Source organism: Daphnia magna, linkage group LG4 (assembly GCF_020631705.1).
Source record: "Daphnia magna isolate NIES linkage group LG4, ASM2063170v1.1, whole genome shotgun sequence".
Lineage (NCBI taxonomy): Eukaryota > Metazoa > Arthropoda > Branchiopoda > Diplostraca > Daphniidae > Daphnia > Daphnia magna.
Window position 1 is genome coordinate 3,114,494 of NC_059185.1, and position 19,296 is coordinate 3,133,789.

The 19,296-nt window shown below is 41.1% G+C and overlaps 4 protein-coding genes across 9 annotated transcripts; 2 read left to right on the forward strand and 2 right to left on the reverse strand.

Annotated features, from left to right (window-relative positions):
* Positions 1–73: 73 nt before the first annotated feature.
* On the reverse strand, positions 74–10,288 carry LOC116921651 (heterogeneous nuclear ribonucleoprotein Q). Of its 5 annotated transcripts, XM_032927984.2 has the most exons (12): positions 10,163–10,288; positions 10,026–10,096; positions 8,455–8,586; positions 8,232–8,391; positions 7,935–8,166; positions 7,676–7,852; positions 5,769–5,904; positions 4,760–4,965; positions 4,248–4,662; positions 4,013–4,152; positions 3,617–3,914; positions 74–3,374 (listed from the first exon to the last, which is right to left on the reverse strand). In XM_032927984.2, exons 3-12 carry the CDS (start codon positions 8,582–8,584, stop codon positions 3,214–3,216), a joined length of 2,055 nt encoding a protein of 684 aa, XP_032783875.2. In that variant the 5' UTR covers positions 8,585–8,586; positions 10,026–10,096; positions 10,163–10,288; the 3' UTR covers positions 74–3,213. The 5 variants fall into 5 exon arrangements, with proteins under 5 accessions (XP_032783875.2, XP_045028233.1, XP_045028235.1 ...); XM_045172298.1 differs by lacking the exon at positions 5,769–5,904 and adding an exon at positions 7,203–7,338 and having other exon boundaries at positions 10,026–10,281; XM_045172300.1 differs by lacking the exons at positions 10,026–10,096; positions 10,163–10,288 and adding an exon at positions 8,848–9,631.
* Positions 10,289–10,764: 476 nt separating this feature from the next.
* LOC116921652 (probable pyruvate dehydrogenase E1 component subunit alpha, mitochondrial) lies at positions 10,765–12,999 on the forward strand. Its single transcript, XM_045172313.1, is given in 8 exon segments — positions 10,765–10,974; positions 11,269–11,333; positions 11,395–11,568; positions 11,626–11,887; positions 11,969–12,174; positions 12,238–12,486; positions 12,562–12,585; positions 12,587–12,999. Coding segments are annotated over 8 exon segments (1,197 nt in total). The 5' UTR covers positions 10,765–10,919; the 3' UTR covers positions 12,749–12,999.
* A 2,727-nt stretch (positions 13,000–15,726) lies between these two features.
* LOC116920105 (parkin coregulated gene protein homolog) lies at positions 15,727–17,451 on the forward strand. The gene is made up of 4 exons (XM_032926162.2): positions 15,727–16,068; positions 16,713–16,884; positions 16,963–17,112; positions 17,174–17,451. Exons 1-4 carry the CDS (start codon positions 15,727–15,729, stop codon positions 17,332–17,334), a joined length of 825 nt encoding a protein of 274 aa, XP_032782053.2. The 3' UTR covers positions 17,335–17,451.
* Positions 17,367–19,251, reverse strand: LOC116921654 (protein abrupt). Of its 2 annotated transcripts, none has more exons than XM_032927987.2 (5): positions 19,096–19,251; positions 18,845–18,976; positions 18,569–18,769; positions 17,968–18,499; positions 17,367–17,893 (listed from the first exon to the last, which is right to left on the reverse strand). In XM_032927987.2, the coding sequence occupies exons 2-5, from the start codon at positions 18,974–18,976 to the stop codon at positions 17,682–17,684; spliced, it is 1,077 nt and encodes a 358-aa protein (XP_032783878.1). In that variant the 5' UTR covers positions 19,096–19,251; the 3' UTR covers positions 17,367–17,681. The 2 variants fall into 2 exon arrangements, with proteins under 2 accessions (XP_032783878.1, XP_045028243.1); XM_045172308.1 differs by having other exon boundaries at positions 19,057–19,233.
* Between the last annotated feature and the right edge of the window lie 45 nt (positions 19,252–19,296).

The window sequence follows — 19,296 nt, forward strand, 5'->3', positions numbered from 1 at the left end:
GTTTTTAATTAAAGGTGGGTGTTAGCCAATAATCAAGAAATGTTGGTTAGAAATTCATTTGTTTTTTGTTTTGTTTTCTTCAATAATTTTATGTTTTCTTTTCGTCAATGTTTCACTTGCATCTTGCACACACAAAATCAAGATTCAATTAGCGTGTTTTGCTCACTTCGTTCATACCCGAAACTGAAACAAACAAAACATGAGAACTGATGATAGGGTAAATACCAAGGAAATAAATCAAAGGGAAAAATTAAATAAAAACAACGTAACGAATGGGGAGAGAGGGGAAAAAAACTTTTTAGTGTAATAAACCAAAGACAGAGATAAATGGGTGTGGTAGTGTTTTCTTGGGGAGTGTATAGAGGGAGGGAAAATTGCTATCAGTGAAAAAAAGAAAGAAAGAAAAAAAAAAAAATATCAGAATTTCTCTATCCAATATCCAAAGAGATGGTGGTTGGGGTGTATCACCGGTCCGATTCTGCATATTATTATTATTTTATACACACACACACAAAAAACAAAAAACAAAAAAAGAAGATGAACACGTCGCATTGTTGCAAATCTATTCCAAGAGAGAAATAAAAGAGAGAGAGAGAAAAAAATTCAAAAAAAAAAAAAAAGGTAAACAATTTTTAGGTTTGCTTCCGCAATACACGTCAAACGTGACGGAACACAAAAATATCTTTTTTTTTTTTTTTCCTCTAAAAAAAAAAAAGGCGGGGCCGGGGGGGACCGGGAATTAAATTGATTTTGTCTTTTAAATTTCATCGAACATTTAACTGGGAGGGTTGCGGCGGATGAAGAGCACTGGGGTATCTTTCCACTTAGCATCCAAAAATTTTCAGCTGGATCAAAACCAAAATATAAAAAAAAAAAATGCAATTTCAAAGAAGAAACTTATACACATTGGCAAAAAAAGAAAAAAAAATTCAAATGGGGAGGAAGAAAGTAAAAATTGAATGAGAAAACACATTAGGGAAAAGATAATAAAGAATTTTTTTTTTTTGGAGAGAGCCAACACTCTCCATTTTCACTCGGTTGAATTAGAGACCAATAGATAGACGCAGGAGGGCGGGTGAGAATTAAATGAAAACAAGAGAGACATACAAACGTAAAATGGAGAGGGGGGAGAGCACATCATACGCACATACATACAAGGCGGAGAGCTGTCTCGAAATCAAAATGTCGTGCCGGATCGAACGTTCCTCTTTTGATGGTGTACTCAACGGCACAAGAACAATCGCAGACGTGAAAGACGACGACAACCAACAACAAAATGAAAGAAAAAAAAAAAAAAAGGAAATGGATAGAAAGAAAAAAGAAAAAAAAAGCGCATTTTAAAAATAAAGGAGGGGGGGAAACAGAACGATATAATAGATAGAGAGGGAGGGGCCGCAGTTTTCCCATCATTACATAACACATCTCGAAAAAAAAAATAATAATATGAATAAGCCAAAAAAATCAAAAGAATTTCAATTGAAATGTCCAATTGGTTTTTCAAAAACAAAACAAAAATTGCAGACGGGGGGTGCTCGTTTTGGGTTCAAATTTTTCGTTTAGTAACAAATTGGCCAGCGGATAACTGAACCGAAAAAAATTCTATAGTCAAAATAAATGTGAAAATGTGTTTTAACAGTTTTTTTTTTTGGGGGTGGTTGAAAGAAAGTTCAATTTTTCGTAGAGAGATGGGGGAGAGAAAATCTAATAAAGAGAAAATAAACTGCGCACTTTGTGCCACTGGCCCCGTTCACGAACGAAGAACGACAAATAATTTGTTTTTTTTTTCTTCCTCGATTTCGCAAATCACGAAACAAAAGAAAATCGCAAGGGGGGAAACTACTAATGCTACTATTATTCTCAACTAGGCAACTACTTTGTCTTTCTATACTAAATATGTGTGTGTCTCTTTTCCTTTGTTATTTTTAACCGGGGAGAGAAAAAGAAATGCTTGTTTGTTTGTTTTTGTCCCAATGCAAATCACTCAACCTGGATGGGTATTGTGTCAACAAAATTGTCTTTTTGTTTTAAATTCAAAATTCAAAAAAAAAAAAAAAAAAAGGTATTTTTACCTTCAATGTTGTCAAATTAACCACCAGGTGGCGTCATGACAAATTGAAAAGAAGGAAGAAGAAGATGAAGACATTTGAGAGGGGAAAAAAGGGTTAATACAGAATGCATTATGGGGGTCCATGTACGATTAGGGGGGGGAGACACGAGGGTGGCAATAATGGTGGTAGTGGCGTGCCCAAGCAGTTTTTTGTACTGTCGTTGTCTTATCTCTTTTTCTGTGCTTATTTCCAAAAACCAAAACCCAAAAAAAAAAAAAAAAAAATTAATTTCTTTTTTTTTTTTCCTTTCTTCCCCATCCGACCGGGTAGAGGGCTTGGCCATACCCGCCTTAGCTCATAGCTGAGAGATCAAAGAGGGACGATCCTTACGCAAAATACCAAAACAAAAAACCAAAAAAAAAAAAACTTTAACAATCAAAAGAGGAAGAGATAAAGAGAACAGGAGAGGGCAGGGGGGATGAATGAAAGAAAAGCGCAAGTTGCGCATTCTGTTGCTGTTGTCGGAGAGTTTGTCGGGGGAAGGGGATACTTTTTCTAAAGTAGCGGCAAATAAAAATAAAATGAAAAGGAGATGCTATTACAAACTATACCGATCTAACTGTTGTGTCTGTGTGTTGTTCTGCTACACCCACTACTCTAATAACTCTTCCTTTTTTGTTTTCGTTTTTTCTTTAAAAGCTGGGCCGAAGATTGAAAGACTCTAAAGATGAACCCGAATAAGAAATTGAAAAAAAAAAAAAAACAAAACAAAAAAACAAACAAAAGATCAAACCCCAAACAAACAAACAAACAAACGAACGTCTGAGCATATCGAATGGAGCCTCGACGGCATCACAGCGAGAGTTTTAAACCTTCTTCACACATGCACACGACAAATGCAAAAAGAGAACTGGGGAGCAGGAGGAGAAGGAGGCGGTGAACGGGCAGTGTCTTTTATGTTTTTTCCCTTTTTCGGGGGGGTTGGTGGTTGCTGCGTTGGAGAGAGAGAGGAGCTGAAACGAAACGGCCTTTCGATTTTCCTACGTTGTCCACCGCCAGATACGGGGAATTTTAAAAAATAATAATAATAAAAAAATTAAAATGTCGGAAATCGGAAGATGATGACGGCGATACGAGCTGGAAACAACAACAACAACAACAAAAATTAGCTCCATTGTGTCCCGTACGAATCTTGGTGCCAAACGGAATCTTCTGCGCCGCTCGCCCCTCCCTGTTGAGCATCCGCACGCCACGTTCCCATGGCAACTGAATCACCTCCTCCTATTCGTGCTCCACTGCTGCTCCTCGCTCCTGTTCCAAATTCTCCTACGGCATAAAGAACGCTGTCAATATCAACCACGTTCGTCAAAAAGAAGAAAATAAAAAAGAGATATTAAATCGACGAATCAGATGACGCGAAAAAAGAAGAAAAACAAACAAACAAAAAGGTGTTGGGTTAAAATTAAAAAAAAAAAAAAAAAATCATTTAACTAAGAGGAGGGGGTGGGGGCATTAAGCGAATCGTAGAATAAGGAAAGGAAGTAAAGAAGGAAAGAAATAAAAATTACTTGATTCATCTAGCGGACGCGATCCATCACCTCCACCGGCACTTTCTTCCCGGCCAGAATTCTTGGGTTGGCCCGACCTGGGATGAGGTCGGCCGGAAGACGCTCCTCCGCGAGCCCCTCTCCATCCGCCACGACTCCCTCCGCCTCCCCTTGAGTAAATGGCCGTCGCTCCTTCAGATCCGCCAGATGCTCTCCATCTCGAACTTGTCCCGCCAGCGGGGCTTGACGTTCGTTGATCACCACTTCCAGCACCTCGATGGCCACCGCCTCCACTTCTACCACGACCACCACGGGGCGCCTATTTTAATATTTCGTTAAAAAACAAAAAAATAAAAAATAAAATAAATTGCAAAACAGGAAGCACCAAACAAAAGGAGAAGTGCTGCTGAAACCTACCCCTGGAGCTGGTCTGGCCCTACCGCCGCGGGCTGGATAGTCGTAATAGTAGTCACCACCGGTATAAGGATAATATCCATTGAAATAAGAATCGGGATAAGCACCTCGATAGGCACCGTATCCGTAGTCAAAATCAAAATCTACACACACACACACACACACACACACAATGGGATTGAGTGTCACTGATTTCAAAGGAAAGAAAAAGAAAAAGAAAAAATCCTATTCAACTTACCTCGGCCGTAAGCGAAGGCTCCTGAAGCAGCAGCTTGTGAGGGGACGGTGCCTGCGGTTCGGATGGCAGGGCGCGCGCCTCGTAAGGCAGGCGATACGACTGGAACGAGACCACTGCCGCCGCGCTGGACAAACTGTTGCTGGAGCAGCCTGCGCTCGCGAGCTTTCAGTATCTCCTCTTTCTTTTTGCGATCCGACGGCGGCTTGGCCAGCGACACCTCCAAGTTGGCGCCGTACAACGTGCGCCCGTTGAGCGCATCCATGGCCTGCACGGCGTCGTCGCGCTCCTCGAAATGTACAAAGGCGTAGTCCTTGATCTTCTTGACACGCTGGATCGCACCGTGCGCTTCGAATGTTTCCTTCAATTTGTCCTCGGTAAAATCCTGCGTCAAATTGCGCACATACAAGACCTTGACCTGCGTTTCAGATCAATAAACAAATGAGATAAAGACGTTGAAACAAAACAAAACAAAACAAAACAAAAACAAACGAGAGTTGGTGAACTGGACTTACCCTGGACATGGTGTCGTTGTCTGGCTCTTCTTGCGGATCGGCCCAGTCGACGATGATGTCGCATCCAAAGATTTTGACACGGCCGGTGCTCAGGCGTCGTTTAGCTAAAGAAGCCGACTTGTGCGAGTCGTACTCGAGGAAACAAAAACCTCGATTCTTCCGCCGATCGTCCGGTGAACTGTAAATAATTACCTCCGCTAGGCCAGCTGTTGACGTAACCAATAAAAACCCATCAACACCATCAAGGTAATAAATAATTCAAGAAAAAAAAATAATAATTTAAAAGATTATTGATGAGCAACAATGTCATTCAAAAAAATAAATGGGGCAAGTGCATTCTCAAAAGATTCGAATAGTCAGATAGGGTCAGAGTTAGGGAAGTGAGATCCGGAGAGGGAAAAAAAAATAAAAAATAGAAAAGAATTGAGTGAGAGAAAGGTAGTAAGTGATAGGCTGTAAGGATAAACCTAGAGATCATGCTTTAAAAAAATTAAATAAAAAATAAATTGAAAGCCAAACGAATCCATAGTCTGAAGGGGGTAGAACTTCGAGCAATAAAAATAACAAAGTTTTACTAATAATAACAATCAGGCGCGAATCGTTTTCTTTCAAAATGTTTCATGAATAAATGTTTAAGCTAAAAAAAAAAAAAAATAATAAATATAAAATCGCATATTAAATTAAAAGCAAGTTCCACACCAAAACGGTCTGTCGGGGAAGACGAGGGGTCCAAAATGATTACATTTATAAGGATTGGAAGAGAGGGCATCATTCAAAAAACAAACGTGAATCCACCGAGCCAGGATTTTTTTTTGTCACGCGGAAACAAAAAAAAAGCGATCAATAATAATTAAAAAAAAAAACGAAATAAATCGAGGATTCGGTCAGACGGAGGTTGATGTTTGGTAGTTTGGTGAGTGGGGGGGTAGAAGTCGAAGGAAAAAATCGGTGACGGTTTGTTTTGTCTTCGTTCTTTTGTTTGTATCGATTTCGTTTTCGAGCAACTTACGTGCAAACTTGTCAAAGTCCTGGTAGAGCTGATGCCCGTCCCTGTTCTTGGGGATGTTGCCCACGAAGAGCCGGTGGTTGTTGTGCGAGATGGTCACGCCCACCTTCCGGCCTTTGCGGATCTCACAGCCATTGAGCTGTATCGTCGCCGAACGGACGGCACAAGACACAATACGCACGCACATACACACATCATTGCCACCAAGAATAAATCAATCAAAAAATCGAATATTGTTTCATAAATGCAAATTAAAAAAAAAAAAAAAAAAAAAAACTACATTTTCTTCTTTGACATTAAAACCTTCCCCCACCTTCACTGTTACCAAGCCATTAAAAATAATAATAACACTAGCAACACAGTCACACACTCAATCACCGATTCATTCATCCACCGGATATTCCCATTGATCTGTAGGTACGATAGGATTCGCGCGCAAATTTGAATTTTTTCTTACTACGGTACTTAAACGAAAGTTTTAAAGTTTTTTTTTTTTTTAAATAAAGAAACAAAAAACAAAACAAATGAAAACCAATGGAAAATAGAGTGAGAGAGAGAGAAAAAAAGAGCATGAAAATCTACCGACAGAGCAGTAAGAAACAAATCCGGTTTGGCGGTTGCTCAAAGCTGACCAAAGCCTCCAAAAATATCTTTGACCTCCGATGAAACAAAATAAATAATTAAGGAAGAAATAATAATAATTAAGAAAAAAAAAAAATAAAACAAGAAAAAAAAACGAATAATAATACGCTACGCAAAAGCTGCCGGATAAAGAGAAATGTCAGATCTCTGACAGAGAATGTAATCTATTGTACGATGCGAATGCCTCCCACCCCCTCTCAACCCCTAAAAAAATATATATAGATATAAAAGCCAGAAACTGAATAAATAAATAATAAATGTACAGAGGGTAAATATTAAAAAAATATGATTCGAAGCCCTCAAAACGATACACAGAATCGATTAGGGAAGGACTTTTACATCCATCCATCATCAAATTTCAGCGTTATCCGCCTTTCCACTGGCTAGTGTATGCGACACTGACGATAGTATCAAGCAAATATGTTAACAATGGACGGGGGCAATTGATGATGGATGGAACTGTTCGATTCCGATGGCTTCCTAAGTTTCAAACGAGAAAAGTGAAAAATAATCGACAGCTGCCAATAATCCTAAGCTATTCCCGTACGCTGGACCTAAAAGAATCAAGAGAAAAAGAAAGAGAGGAGACGAACGTGCTGTCCAGGAAGTGAATAAATAATGTGTTCAAGTGTCGAGAGAGAGAGAGAGATAGAGATAGACAGAGAGAGAGAGAGAGAGAGAGTGAATAAAAGTATAGGATTGAAAAACACGAAAAAATTAAGAAATAATGGGGGTTTCTGTTGAGGGGGGAGAATGAAAAACAAAAAAAGATGGGGATGTGTCATGTTGTGTTACCTGTAACTTTACTGAATTCTTCCATGATCTCGGCATTGCCTTTGGACTTGGGAATGTTGCCCACAAATAGGCGCAGGTTTGGGACGCTAACGTTAATTTTCAGGTGTCTGCCGCCTTTCATTTCCAAATCATTCAGCTGTGTGTGTACATAGCAACCCAATCACCGGTTAATCTTTGCATCGAGACTCTACACTAACTAAGTAAAGCAAATCGCTTTCCCTCTCTTTCCCCCTCCCGCCATTTCAAAATAAATACTTTAAGCAAACGGAACTGAAAATGTTCTTTTTTTCTTCTTGAAAATGAAAAAATTAACATGTCCGATTATGGTCAACAGCAACCAGCTTGGAGCAACCAAAAGCATCCACTCATCATCAAACAACAACTTATTTTCTCAAACCCAAGATACTCAACTAAATGTTAAAAAATTCTAACTGGTTAATTTATCTATAAGCGACTGAAGCAAGTCGGATTACCTGATTGACGGCTTCTTGAGCTGCTTCCGTAGTGGTGAAGGTGACGAAGGCATATCCTCGGTTTAGGTTTGTTAATGGATCCATCATGAGTCGAAGGTCCCATATGGTGCCGCACTTTTCGAATAAAGGAATCAACTCATCTTCATAAATGTCGCGAGGAATTTTGCCGCAAAAAACCTGCAATGGGGAAAGTACAGATTGAGGGATTTAGACTTGATGATTTGATTTAACGAATACAATGGTGCTAGGGCTTGTTTACCTCACAACCATTGGGTGGAGGGGGATCTGTCCAATTTGGCGGTGGACCTCCGTATTTCCTCTGGCCTGTTGTGACATCTAGCTTATAGCCAGTCCTGTCCAAGATTGCTTTGATTTTTTCTTCATCTGGTCCCTTTCCTAGAGGCTTCAAGTCAAATGATGTATCGGCAGCACCACTGGCTGTGCCAAGTCCAGCGCTGGCAGTAGCTGAGCCTAGGGCTCTGACTTTTTGCCTGTTTGAATTGTACAGCGATGTTAGGGATTTGAAAATTAAGTCTAAACATGCAAATCGACTGACCTGTAGGTTTTCATTATACCACAAAGAAAGGCAGACTTGTTTGAAACATGCTCTAGGTTTGAGTCTAGAAACTGTAACAACACTGATTGGGCACCATCCGCAGGGAACTCTTTCAATGCATCTAAGGCTCGGTCATCCAACTCGCTGTGGACTAATTTACCTAAACAAATAATCACAAGTTAAGAAACGCAACAACACTGAGCTCTCAAACTCGACATGTTACCTGTTTTGTAAATTTCTTCCAATTTTTCAGCAACCCTTCTGTCCAGTCCCAGTTCTATCAAACGGTGATATTCTTCAAGGTGTTGTGGACTGCTGACTCGTGCAGCAGCCTCTTCCCCTCCATCTGCCATACCTATTTTTGTGTTTGAGTGTTGACACAGAGGCAGACACACATACACACACAGACACAAACACACAAGACAAGAAAACAAAATCCAGTTTAGTTCAGGCCACTATTTAAAACACTCTGAAGGCACTGTCTTGGTTGAAAATGGTAATAATCCACAGGAAAAAACACAAAAAATTGATTGCTTTGAGGAGATTCACTCAACAAACAACACAAAGAGATGTGTGGTCAACTTGTGTGTATACTACTGCTGGATGAGAGAAATACCTTCACACAAGACTCACTCGCCCCACTCTTGAGCCCCCTAAAGTGTAATATAACCCTTTTTTACACACTGCTCACGCACGAAAAGACAACAGTTCGTCGTCGGAGGGAAAAAAAAAAATAAGAAACGCCAAAAAAAAAGTTCCTCTCACTCGCCACGGTCCTCCCCACTAACAAACCACCACCGGTTTTTCAGTCCAGTCTCACGAGAAAGCGTTATGTGTAGACTTTAAAAAAAAAAGGGGGCCACAAGAAGAAGACGACGACCAAGTAAGAGAGGGGGAGAGAATGGAGCAATTCAAGGTTTTTATTACACGGTCCGCACGTAAATGTATGTGTGTGTGTGCAAAAAAAAGGGATTCATGCAACACACAACCCCCCCCCCTCTTCCGTTTTTCTCCCCCTATCTCTATGGTCTCTTGGTTTAAAAAATTTTTATTATTTTCTTTTCACAAAAGTCGTCGACGTCGTCGTCGGGTCTCCCTTTTTCTTGCATACACATACGGTGTTTGTCCCTACGGGCGCTCTCCCAAATAATAGCAAAGGGCGAGAGAGAGAGAGAGCGAACGAACTGGGGCGGGCGCTGGTGGTCAAATAAGCTTCTCCTATTTTTTTATTTTTCTCTCTCCTTTCCCTCACTTCTATATTCCATTCTTTCCCCCTTCTTTTTCTTTCTTCTTCTTCGCTAGCTTTTCGGGCCCCCGCCTACCAAAACCTCCCAAAACTGAAAATTCTGTGGACCCCCTCGAGGCAAAATAAAAAAATGGACAGGCAGCGCGTCTAGCGTCGGGCGGGAAACAACGCAGACTCTTGCGTTCGAAAAAAAAAAAAAAAAAAAGGGGGGAAAAGATTCCACCAACCGTTTCCTTGATCGTTTCGAAAACTTGAACAAATTGAGCGCCCAGTGTTGATGACAATTTTGGGTAATCAAATATCCGAAAACATGATGAAATTCAACATTTTCTATAAATGTTTTACCGGAAATCCAAGAATTGGCGGGCAAATGGAAATTCTTCCATTTTTTTTTTTGGGAAGAAGGGATAAGAAAAGAAAGGGTTAAGTGAATGGGATGTAATGGTGGGAATGATAAATCACATTCCTAAACACTCAAAACCTTTTTCTTTTTGTCTCCAATATCCCATCAGATTTTAATGGTAGGGAAATGTTCCTTGGATTATTACCTGTGAGGCTCGAATTGCGAGTCGGACGAAATGTTGATAGCTTTTGTCGTGACTTCAGGGGCTCGACAGCTCTGGAAAAGAAAACCACAACTATAACAAGAGGCGAGTAGAGGGAGGGAAAACTTTCTCAGTTTAACTACGAGTGGAATATAGACGGCCGAAGCCGTGAATGTTGAAATGACACGCTCTTTTCGTTCCTCACTCGCCTCTCGGGCACAACACACTCAAAACACTCAACAACACGGGGTCTACTGCAACACACACACGTCTGCCGACCGATCTCTTGAGAACCACGAATTTTTCGAACGGAAAAAGCGCCATCTTGCTTTTGGCGTGACGTCATGCCTCAATCGGCGAGATCCCGCCCCTTTTATTCATTTTTCAAATGAACGTTAACGCCCAACCCCAAAAACCATGTAACGTACCCAGACGACTTCCACGTCACTCTGCGCATCTTTTTTTTTTATCGTTTTGAACTGTAATATTTCCTGATTTCCCCTTTTCATTTCAATATCGAAACCATGCTCTGGCTTAATCAACATGGCATGACGTCAGACAGCCTGAATCGATTATCAAATGGCCAACAGATATTGTTTTGTATTATTTTTATTTCTTTTTAGCAGATAAATCTGCTTGTAGGAAACGCTGGCCTCCAATTTGCTAGTTCAACGAAAGGAGAAAAATGACTTATTCTTCCCGATCACGAATCCAAAATTTCATTAGGCAACAGCTACTGAAATCAGGCAACGCTGTTTCTTCTCTGCCGACATAAATTTTTTTCACGATTCGCAGGTTATCCCGAAGACTTTTTCGACCCATTAAGAGAGTTGAAAATAGTATCCGGGTTTTTGCTGTGTGCTTCGTTGTATAAATAACAAAGAACAAACCTCGAAAATGTTTTCGGTTACACTGAGGTGTCTTGGAAGACAGGTGCACCAGCAAAACGTATGTAGTCCAATAAGTTTTTATTCAGAAGGAGTAAGAAAATTCTCCAAATAGCTTCTCATTTTCTTAAGAAGAAATGTAAAAATATTATTTATTTCCTTTTGCTGCCTCCGTGGATTTGGTTTGTGAGCTTTAGGTGAATGTTAGGCAAGCTGGTTGGGCTGCTAGTGCAGTCATAGATTTTTTCGATTTTTCTATGGTAAACTTTGGCATGCCCTCCCAAATTAGCCATATAATACACTCTGAAAGTATAGAATGTGTAGACTCTAAATATGTTGTTATTCATTATCTAGAAATCCTCTTGCACCGCTCTTCACCTACTCCAAGAATGGGCTGAACACTGAGGCAACTTTTGACACCAAGGTTGTATGCTCTTCATTTTTATCTACCCTGAATTATTTAAATCATTTTCTTCATAAAACAGCCCTTCAAACTGCACAAGTTAGAAGAAGGACCAGCCACAACCGTGACACTTTCTAGACAAGATGCCCTAAAGTACTACAAAGATATGCAAATGATCCGAAGGATGGAAACAGCGGCCGGTAATTTATACAAGGAGAAAATTATTCGAGGATTTTGTCACCTTTATTCTGGACAAGTTCGTTAGATTTCTAACATCTCTTCGGATTGAAAGCTAATTTCCCTATTTTTGCAGGAAGCTTGCTGTGTCGGTATGAGAGCCTCAATGAGGTCCTATGATGCAGTGATTACAGCTTACCGAGCTCACGGATGGACCTACATAATGGGCGTTGACGCAGTCGGAGTTCTTGCCGAGCTAACTGGACGCAGTACCGGCTGTGCACGAGGCAAAGGTGGCTCAATGCACATGTACGTCAAGAACTTTTACGGTGGCAATGGAATCGTTGGGGCCCAACAACCCTTGGGTGCCGGTATCGCATTAGCTCTCAAATATCAAGGTAAAATGGGGGATTTAATTTCCTTCTTACTACTCAGAAACTGTCCTCAACTCTAATTGAACCTTTCTCCCTACTCCAAAGGAACCGATGGAGTTTGTTTGACCCTGTACGGTGATGGCGCAGCCAATCAAGGCCAGCTCTACGAGGCCATGAACATGGCGCAATTGTGGAAATTACCCGTTATCTTTATCTGCGAGAACAACGGCTACGGCATGGGTACGTCGGTGGACCGTGCTTCTGCCAGCACAGCTTACTACACCCGCGGAGACTACGTCCCAGGAATTTGGGTATTACATTCGATTTACGTACTGGTCAGCGCTGAAGAATTTAACCTTTTGTTTCATTTCCAGGTGGACGGAATGGACGTTTTGGCTGTGCGCGAAGCAACTCGTTTTGCCATTGATCATTGTGCAACTGGTAAAGGACCTATGGTTATGGAAGTCGTTACTTATCGCTATTCCGGTCACTCCATGTCCGATCCGGGAACGTCATACCGTTCTCGTGATGAAATTCAAGAAGTCCGACAGACTCGCGACCCCATTACGGGATTCCGCGAGCGTATGCTGTCCACCGACTTGGCCACTGCCGATGAGCTCAAGGTAAACCGTACAAGTTTAACCAGTTGATTATTATTGCCATTTCTTTCATCGTGTTTTACTTTTTCCATCTGGCAGGATATCGACCAAAACGTTCGTCAAGGTCATTGACGACGCTGTCAAGCGAGCCAAATCCGACAAGGAAATTGGCTTAGATGAATTAACGGCAGACATTATGAGCAATCCTATCGACACACGAGTCCGTGGTGTCACGGCTTTCGATACGCTAACGCACAAGCGTATTGGCCCTGCTGTCAACAGCTAAATTTCTGAATTTGCCGATTCCTATACCTTCCAAGTTAGTAGGACTTGGTCAGTTGGGAAAACAGAAGACCAGCAGCTAAGTATGGGTGGAGTTGTTGAGTGTACGACGCGAGGCCATAGTTGTTAGTAAATCGAATGTTAATATCTTGTAAATCTCTGTCACAGCTTTGATTGTTAACATTTCACACAAGACAAAACTGAATAACCAATAAAGATCTGTACCAAGATCAATACATTAGTGAAATAAAACTACTCCTTGAGGTTGATTGAAATCTCTTGACATGTGAATGGCGTGTTGTTGCATTTTCGAAAGGGTAGTTGAAGGCGGGCCGGAAGCAAGCCTCGTGAGCCGAGCCGTCACATGAAACTCTGTATTAAAAGAAAAAAAGAATCAACTGGCTAGCTGGCCTTTGCTCTACATTTAAGTAAACGACCAACTGTAGTGATGGTTAACGGCTTTTGCCCTGTAGACAAACGCGAGAAAAAAAGGGAAACCTCTGACATGTTTGCAGGGTTTTTGTTTGAACTTTTTGGAGAGTAGAGACTGGTGCCTTAATGGATCTGGAAAACGACATATTCCGTGCCCACACGCATCAGCAGCAAAGTGTATTGGTACAACTAACTTTAGGGGTGGAGTGTCTTTTGTAAGAATATCAAGTGAGTCCATCAACTTTCGAGAGTTTATGAAATGAATGTTACGAAATGTTATTTTCAAACCCTAGAAAATAATCATCAGCACCATTTTGTGCAAGTTCCTGACGTAATGATTGGCAAAACGGAACAGAAAGGGAAACTATGAATTCTGATTTGCATATTCAGTTAACTGTTTGGAATGATAATCCGTTATTTATTTAGGTAAAAGAGTTCGAACTAACTCAAATCATAATGATCTAAAGTTTGTTGGACCTCTAGTCGCATCACGTGTCGTCACGTGCCTCAGCTGCGTGAATAGTCCCGCGGTCAGTAACTGTACCATTGCCTGTTTAGCAATAGGCTACGAGAGAGAAAGGCGAAGGCATGATACCCAATACGAAATACAAACGAAGCGGGAAGAATGAACTAGGTACCGAACACAGATCTTGAAAATTAGATTTCGTTACTTAGCGAATAGAGAAAATAATGTTTTGGATAAATCAGCAATGTTAAGTTAGTGTGATTTCGTAAGCTTGGTTCGCCTTGAGCTGCACGCGTAGCCTTCTCACGTGACTACATCGGTAAATAACGACAGCAATAAATACTAGCCTTAGTCTATAACTTAATCTTTGGCAGGCATAATGACACGTCCTGTAGAAAAAGGGATTCTTTTGTTTTGCCTCAACAACAACAAAATATGCGTCTACATTTGAAAAATGTCTTCTAAAGCGAAAAAAATATTTCCCTTTGTATACGACGAATTCACAACTAATTAAAAATGACGTGATATTACTGGTGTTAGTGACGCAGTCTACGTCTACCGCAATACAAGTTGTCGGCACGGCACGAAATGGGTGTGCCTATGAGGTTAATAAATCTTAATCATCCACTAGATTGAAATCGGGACAATCTTACATTTCCGTGCATGATAATGTTATCATATTTTCTTACAGTACACGGCACACACACGTTTATTGCGATCCGTCCATTTGCTCTAAAACCGTGTGTAACCCACCCTACAAAAAAAAATGAGATAGGACGTACAATTTTATTTGTAACGTGCTGGACAATGTCTAGGTGCATATAGAACGGAGCTGTCCGCTTTGGATGATAAGTTTTTCGTTCAAATCGAGACAATGCTCACGTAACAATCTATACGTCTACTGAACTACTATATCGAATCGTACGCCCGACAGCTTGTCATTACTTATTCCCTTTCCACTCTACGTCACTGCATGTATAGATATAAACCATATCGTTCTATACGGTGTATATGTACATAGCAATTGATGTTTGTGTGTATACTTTTCTTTTTCTCGTCATTCACATGACGAGCTGCAAGGGTCCGATGAAAAGGGCTTTTGTTTCAAAGAGTCTCCCATGGTTCCTTCCCCTTCGGACCTTTGTACATTGTACTCACGTTTACAGTATCACTGTTACCTTTCGTATTACTATCAAGGAATACATTAACCCCCTATAGATCGATATAACCCTCCAGTCAATGCGACGCATTGAGATAATAATCCAATGGGGGTGAAACACAAAAAACAAAAAAACAAAAACACGAGATTTCTTATAGACAGGGGTCTGGACAGACGCAAGAGGGGAACTTCGATTGTTCCAAAAAGAGAGCAACGCAAGTTTTGAATTGATTACTACTTCAAATGGCGTATGTGAAAATGGACGTTCAAAGTTGATAAAGGAAGGAAAAGTTCCCTGATCATTATAACATTACAGTAAAGGATATTAAAATAAAAATCATTGTCATCACGGTAATGATAAAAGTAGATTTACCGTACTATTGCCGTGCAGAAGTCCTGATGGACGCCGTTTGCGTGCAGGGAACTCGGAGGGTGCGTGCAGACGACACTATTTCAAACGGGAACAGCCGCGCCTTTTTTTTTTGTCTTTCTTCCTGGCCCTCTTGAATGTGGCCATCAGCTGACTGGTTTAGTCTGAAATCATTGCAATAAAAAAAAAAGAAAATTATAAAACAATTTTCTCCATGTGTTTGTTTTTTTAGAGCTGCTGGTCGTTAGCTGGGCAGTAACAGACCGACAAAAATTTACCGTGAAGCGGTTGCGCACTAACGTTCCCATAACCACCCTCCATCGCGAGACGGATCGCTGTGTCGTGATGTAAAGTCCAGGTGAACCAAGGAGTATCGATCAAGCAGTCCCGTTGGATGCCTTTTTTCCTTTTTTTTTCTTGTAATCTCTTTGGCGACCACCACTCAGTCGCATGTCTTGAACGAGTGACCAAAGAGCTGGACTCTTGTTTTTGCGCCCAGCAAGGACATTCTTCTTCTATTTTGTGTGTGTGTGTGTGTGTGTCGTATAAGAGAAGATGTTCGAACGAAACGATGGCCAGTCTTTGACAATGCGTCAGGCCGGCCAGCAGCCATATCAGCAGGAATCAGGATCGAGCCGTTCGAGTAGCGGAAGCGATGGAAGGAGCGGTCGTCGTGGCCAGCCGCATCAAATACGTTCCGCTAGACAATCCAGTTCAACTGTTGTTCCAGCGTTTACCATCCGTTCGGCATCGCAGAGTCGTGTCCAGCCTCCGAAAAGGGTCAACGTTTTCGCCGAACGACCTAGCCCATCATTGGCATTCCGGCGGATTTATCAGCGAGGTGATCTGCCCGTCTGCATCGTCCACGAAAGTCGTCTCTATCGGCTAGGATGGAAGGTACAGTTTTCAAAATTAAACCGGCCCCGACTGGCGTGTAGGAATTTTAGCCGTTCGTGCGGAAAACTCAAACAAGAAACGACACACGTCTGATTACCTTATCAGATGACCAAAAAAAGAAACAAAAAATGGAAATTCATCGTCTATAAAAAGCTCCTGCTATGGGAATATTTCTCTATTAAAAGAATTACAACTCGAAGTTGTCGTGATCAAGTCGTCTACGCTGTCCAGACGGATAGCCGAATATACATATCGAACGTTATTCGATGCGAGAGTTTTTCGAGGTCGGAGCATTTCATTGACGATAGCACGAAATGTTTATAGCCATACACACGATCGTGCCTAACGGTCATTTGGAGAGAACGCAAGGTACCATGATCACTGACAGTTCAATCATTTGGTTGTTGGCTATTTTATACGAAGCAAAAATTGCACGCCAATGGATGAAACTCAAATTCCCATTTAAGATTTCTTCCTACTCCCCCCATGTCCTATCCGTTACGTAATAAATTTAGAACTCGTTTGGCTTCAAGGACAACGGCCAAGGCGCCACCCATTTGTCACGCACAACGGAAAAAAAAAAAAATTATTTTCGCAAGAAGTTGAGACGAGTCGAATGTTAATAGACGACCTTGACTAAATAGGTGGAGTTGGATACTCTAGACTACGAACATTACCTGCCTCTCTTTCTCGACGGCTTGTGCGAGACTCAACATCCGCACGAATTCTTGGCACGCAAGGGAGCAGAAGATCTCATTACCAGGGCTCCAGACCGGATTACTCCGCTTCTACCTGTCATCATTCCACCTTTAAGACGTATGGCCATTAGCAAGAGTGATAATACCAGATTTTGTAGAAATTATTTTCTTGACCTGTCTGTGCACGAAAAAACAGGAGCATTAAACACTCGTAATCCTCGTGTCATCTGCTCGACGTTGAAGATAATCCAGTTGATTGCCACCTGTTCAAAGGAGTCCGGCCGTGCGTTCCTACCTTATTACAAATCATTATTGCCCATTCTCAACTTGTTTAAATCAATCAATCGTAAGATAAGGAATTTGAATGATTACCTTGTACTGGTTGATGGAACGGTCTTTGTCAATAGTCAATCAGGGCGACGGAATAGATTACTCGCAGCAGAAGAACTCCAATCTGGGCGATTTGATCCAGGAGACGCTGGAAATGTTGGAGAAAAGTGGAGGATCTGCCGCCTTCGTCCTCATCAAGAATATGATCCCTACTTATGAATCCTGCGTTTGGAAATGATTACTTCTTCACCGGGCAGACCTGCACGAAACTCTAAATCAATATATATGTATTGACAGACCAACGAAAAATGTAAGCCACGATCCCCACTGAGTTAAAAATATACAGTTTAATGAATACAGGTACTAAGGTATTAATCACTATTTAAATCCGTATGATATATAAGTAGCTGTTAATGAATATGTACGATCTAGTTACGTAACTATAGGAGTATATCACTGAGATGGAATAACATTTTTGCAAATTGTTTTGCCTTTTTCCTTCAAAGTTTTAATTATTATTATTATTATTTTTTTTTTTGTGCTTCGACTGAGAAAGAAGCCTCCATTGGATGTCGTGACCACCAATCAAGTGTACTTGACTCCATGAGTATCCAACGTGTGTTGCTTATACTCTGCAGATGAGTGGAGGTTGAAAATAGCCGTGCAAAAACAGCAACAGAGGCAGCCATTTGGTTCAGAGTGTGTAGTTTTAACGTGATAACGGAGGACCGAAATGTTGTGACAATCTTCGCCACAATGCGGACAGAAAGGTACTCGGGCATTTCTCGGACGTTCACCTAATAAACAAATGCCACAGCCCAACCGACACAAAATGTGAATGATATTCGTATTACTAATCTGTTATTCATACCTCGACATTGAGATTGATATGGTCTGGGTGTCGGGTCTGCTCGGGGTGGGGGATTTCGTTCTTGTACTACAAGTTCTTGGCGAGATTGCGTGGATTCAGAAAGTTCGTCATTGGTTATGGAATTTGGAGGAGTCATGTCGGTCATTGCTAAATGCTCAGTTCGACGTTCTTCTGGCATTTCCGTTTTCAAATAGCCATCCGGGGGTTCAGCCATTTTCCGTTTCTTCAGACCTACATCGGAAGGATTGCTGCTGCTACTGGAAGCGCTGTTGGCGAAATTTGAGATAGCTAGGCTCAGATCTAGGCTGGGTAAGGAAGCGGTTGTGGTAACACTGGTGGTCGTAGTAACAGGCGTGACTGAGAGTGCAGAGGAGTAAACTGAGAGAAGAGGTGGTGGAGTGGCCCTTTTACTAGACAAAGGTTTTTGTAGAGCTGCTGCCAGAAATTGCGTCTCTTGCATGCTGGTGTCATTTTTATTGCTGTCTGTTCTTTTGCTTAATGAAGAAGTGCACTCTGGTCCTAGTCCTTTAACCTAAAACAGACAAATCAAAAAATGTTTTAACCAAAGATGCATGCAATTAATTATTGTTTCCATATATACCTGTAGGGTTTCTGCAGTTTTGAGAAAAGAAGGGAGCTGGGCATCACAGAGAGAAACTTCCCCTGAATAGATGAACGTCAATAATGCATCAATATCTTGGTAGTTCAAACCACTTAGAACAATTGCCACATTGGGTGAAGATATCTCCTTGAAAATTTGTCTGAAATAATTGCTAGTGGCTGATAAAACAACCCTGTGTGCCTAACAGATTGCAAAAGACGACCAATTACAAAGTCAAATATAAAAATTTAAACATAACTTGGCTCAATAACTAACCAAGAATCTGTGTCCCTCACAAAATAAGCTTGTATCAACCAGATCACCATTGTTTCGAAGTGCTTCAAGAGATGATGACACTGTTACTGGAAAATTATTCCAACGGATTTTTAGCTGCGGCGAGCTATCCATCTGAAACAAAGGAGAGATATTGTAGGAAATCCCCTGTTTCTAGACAATTGCTCAACAGGTGAACGAAGCGGCGTAGTCACCAGAAAGGATATATAAAATGTAATGAAACAATTACGTACAACCGCTGTGTACAATGATGATCGACAAATTCAAATGTTCCACAAGATGCAAAATTGCCTGACTCCGATCTCAAATTATGCAAATTTCCGTTTCTAGTATGTTAGCTTACTCGAACCGCTCAGGCGCTCACTGGTCTTATTTTGTTGTGATTCGTCTGAAAAAATTACGAAGTGACATGACGTCCTTCGTTTAATTTCTTG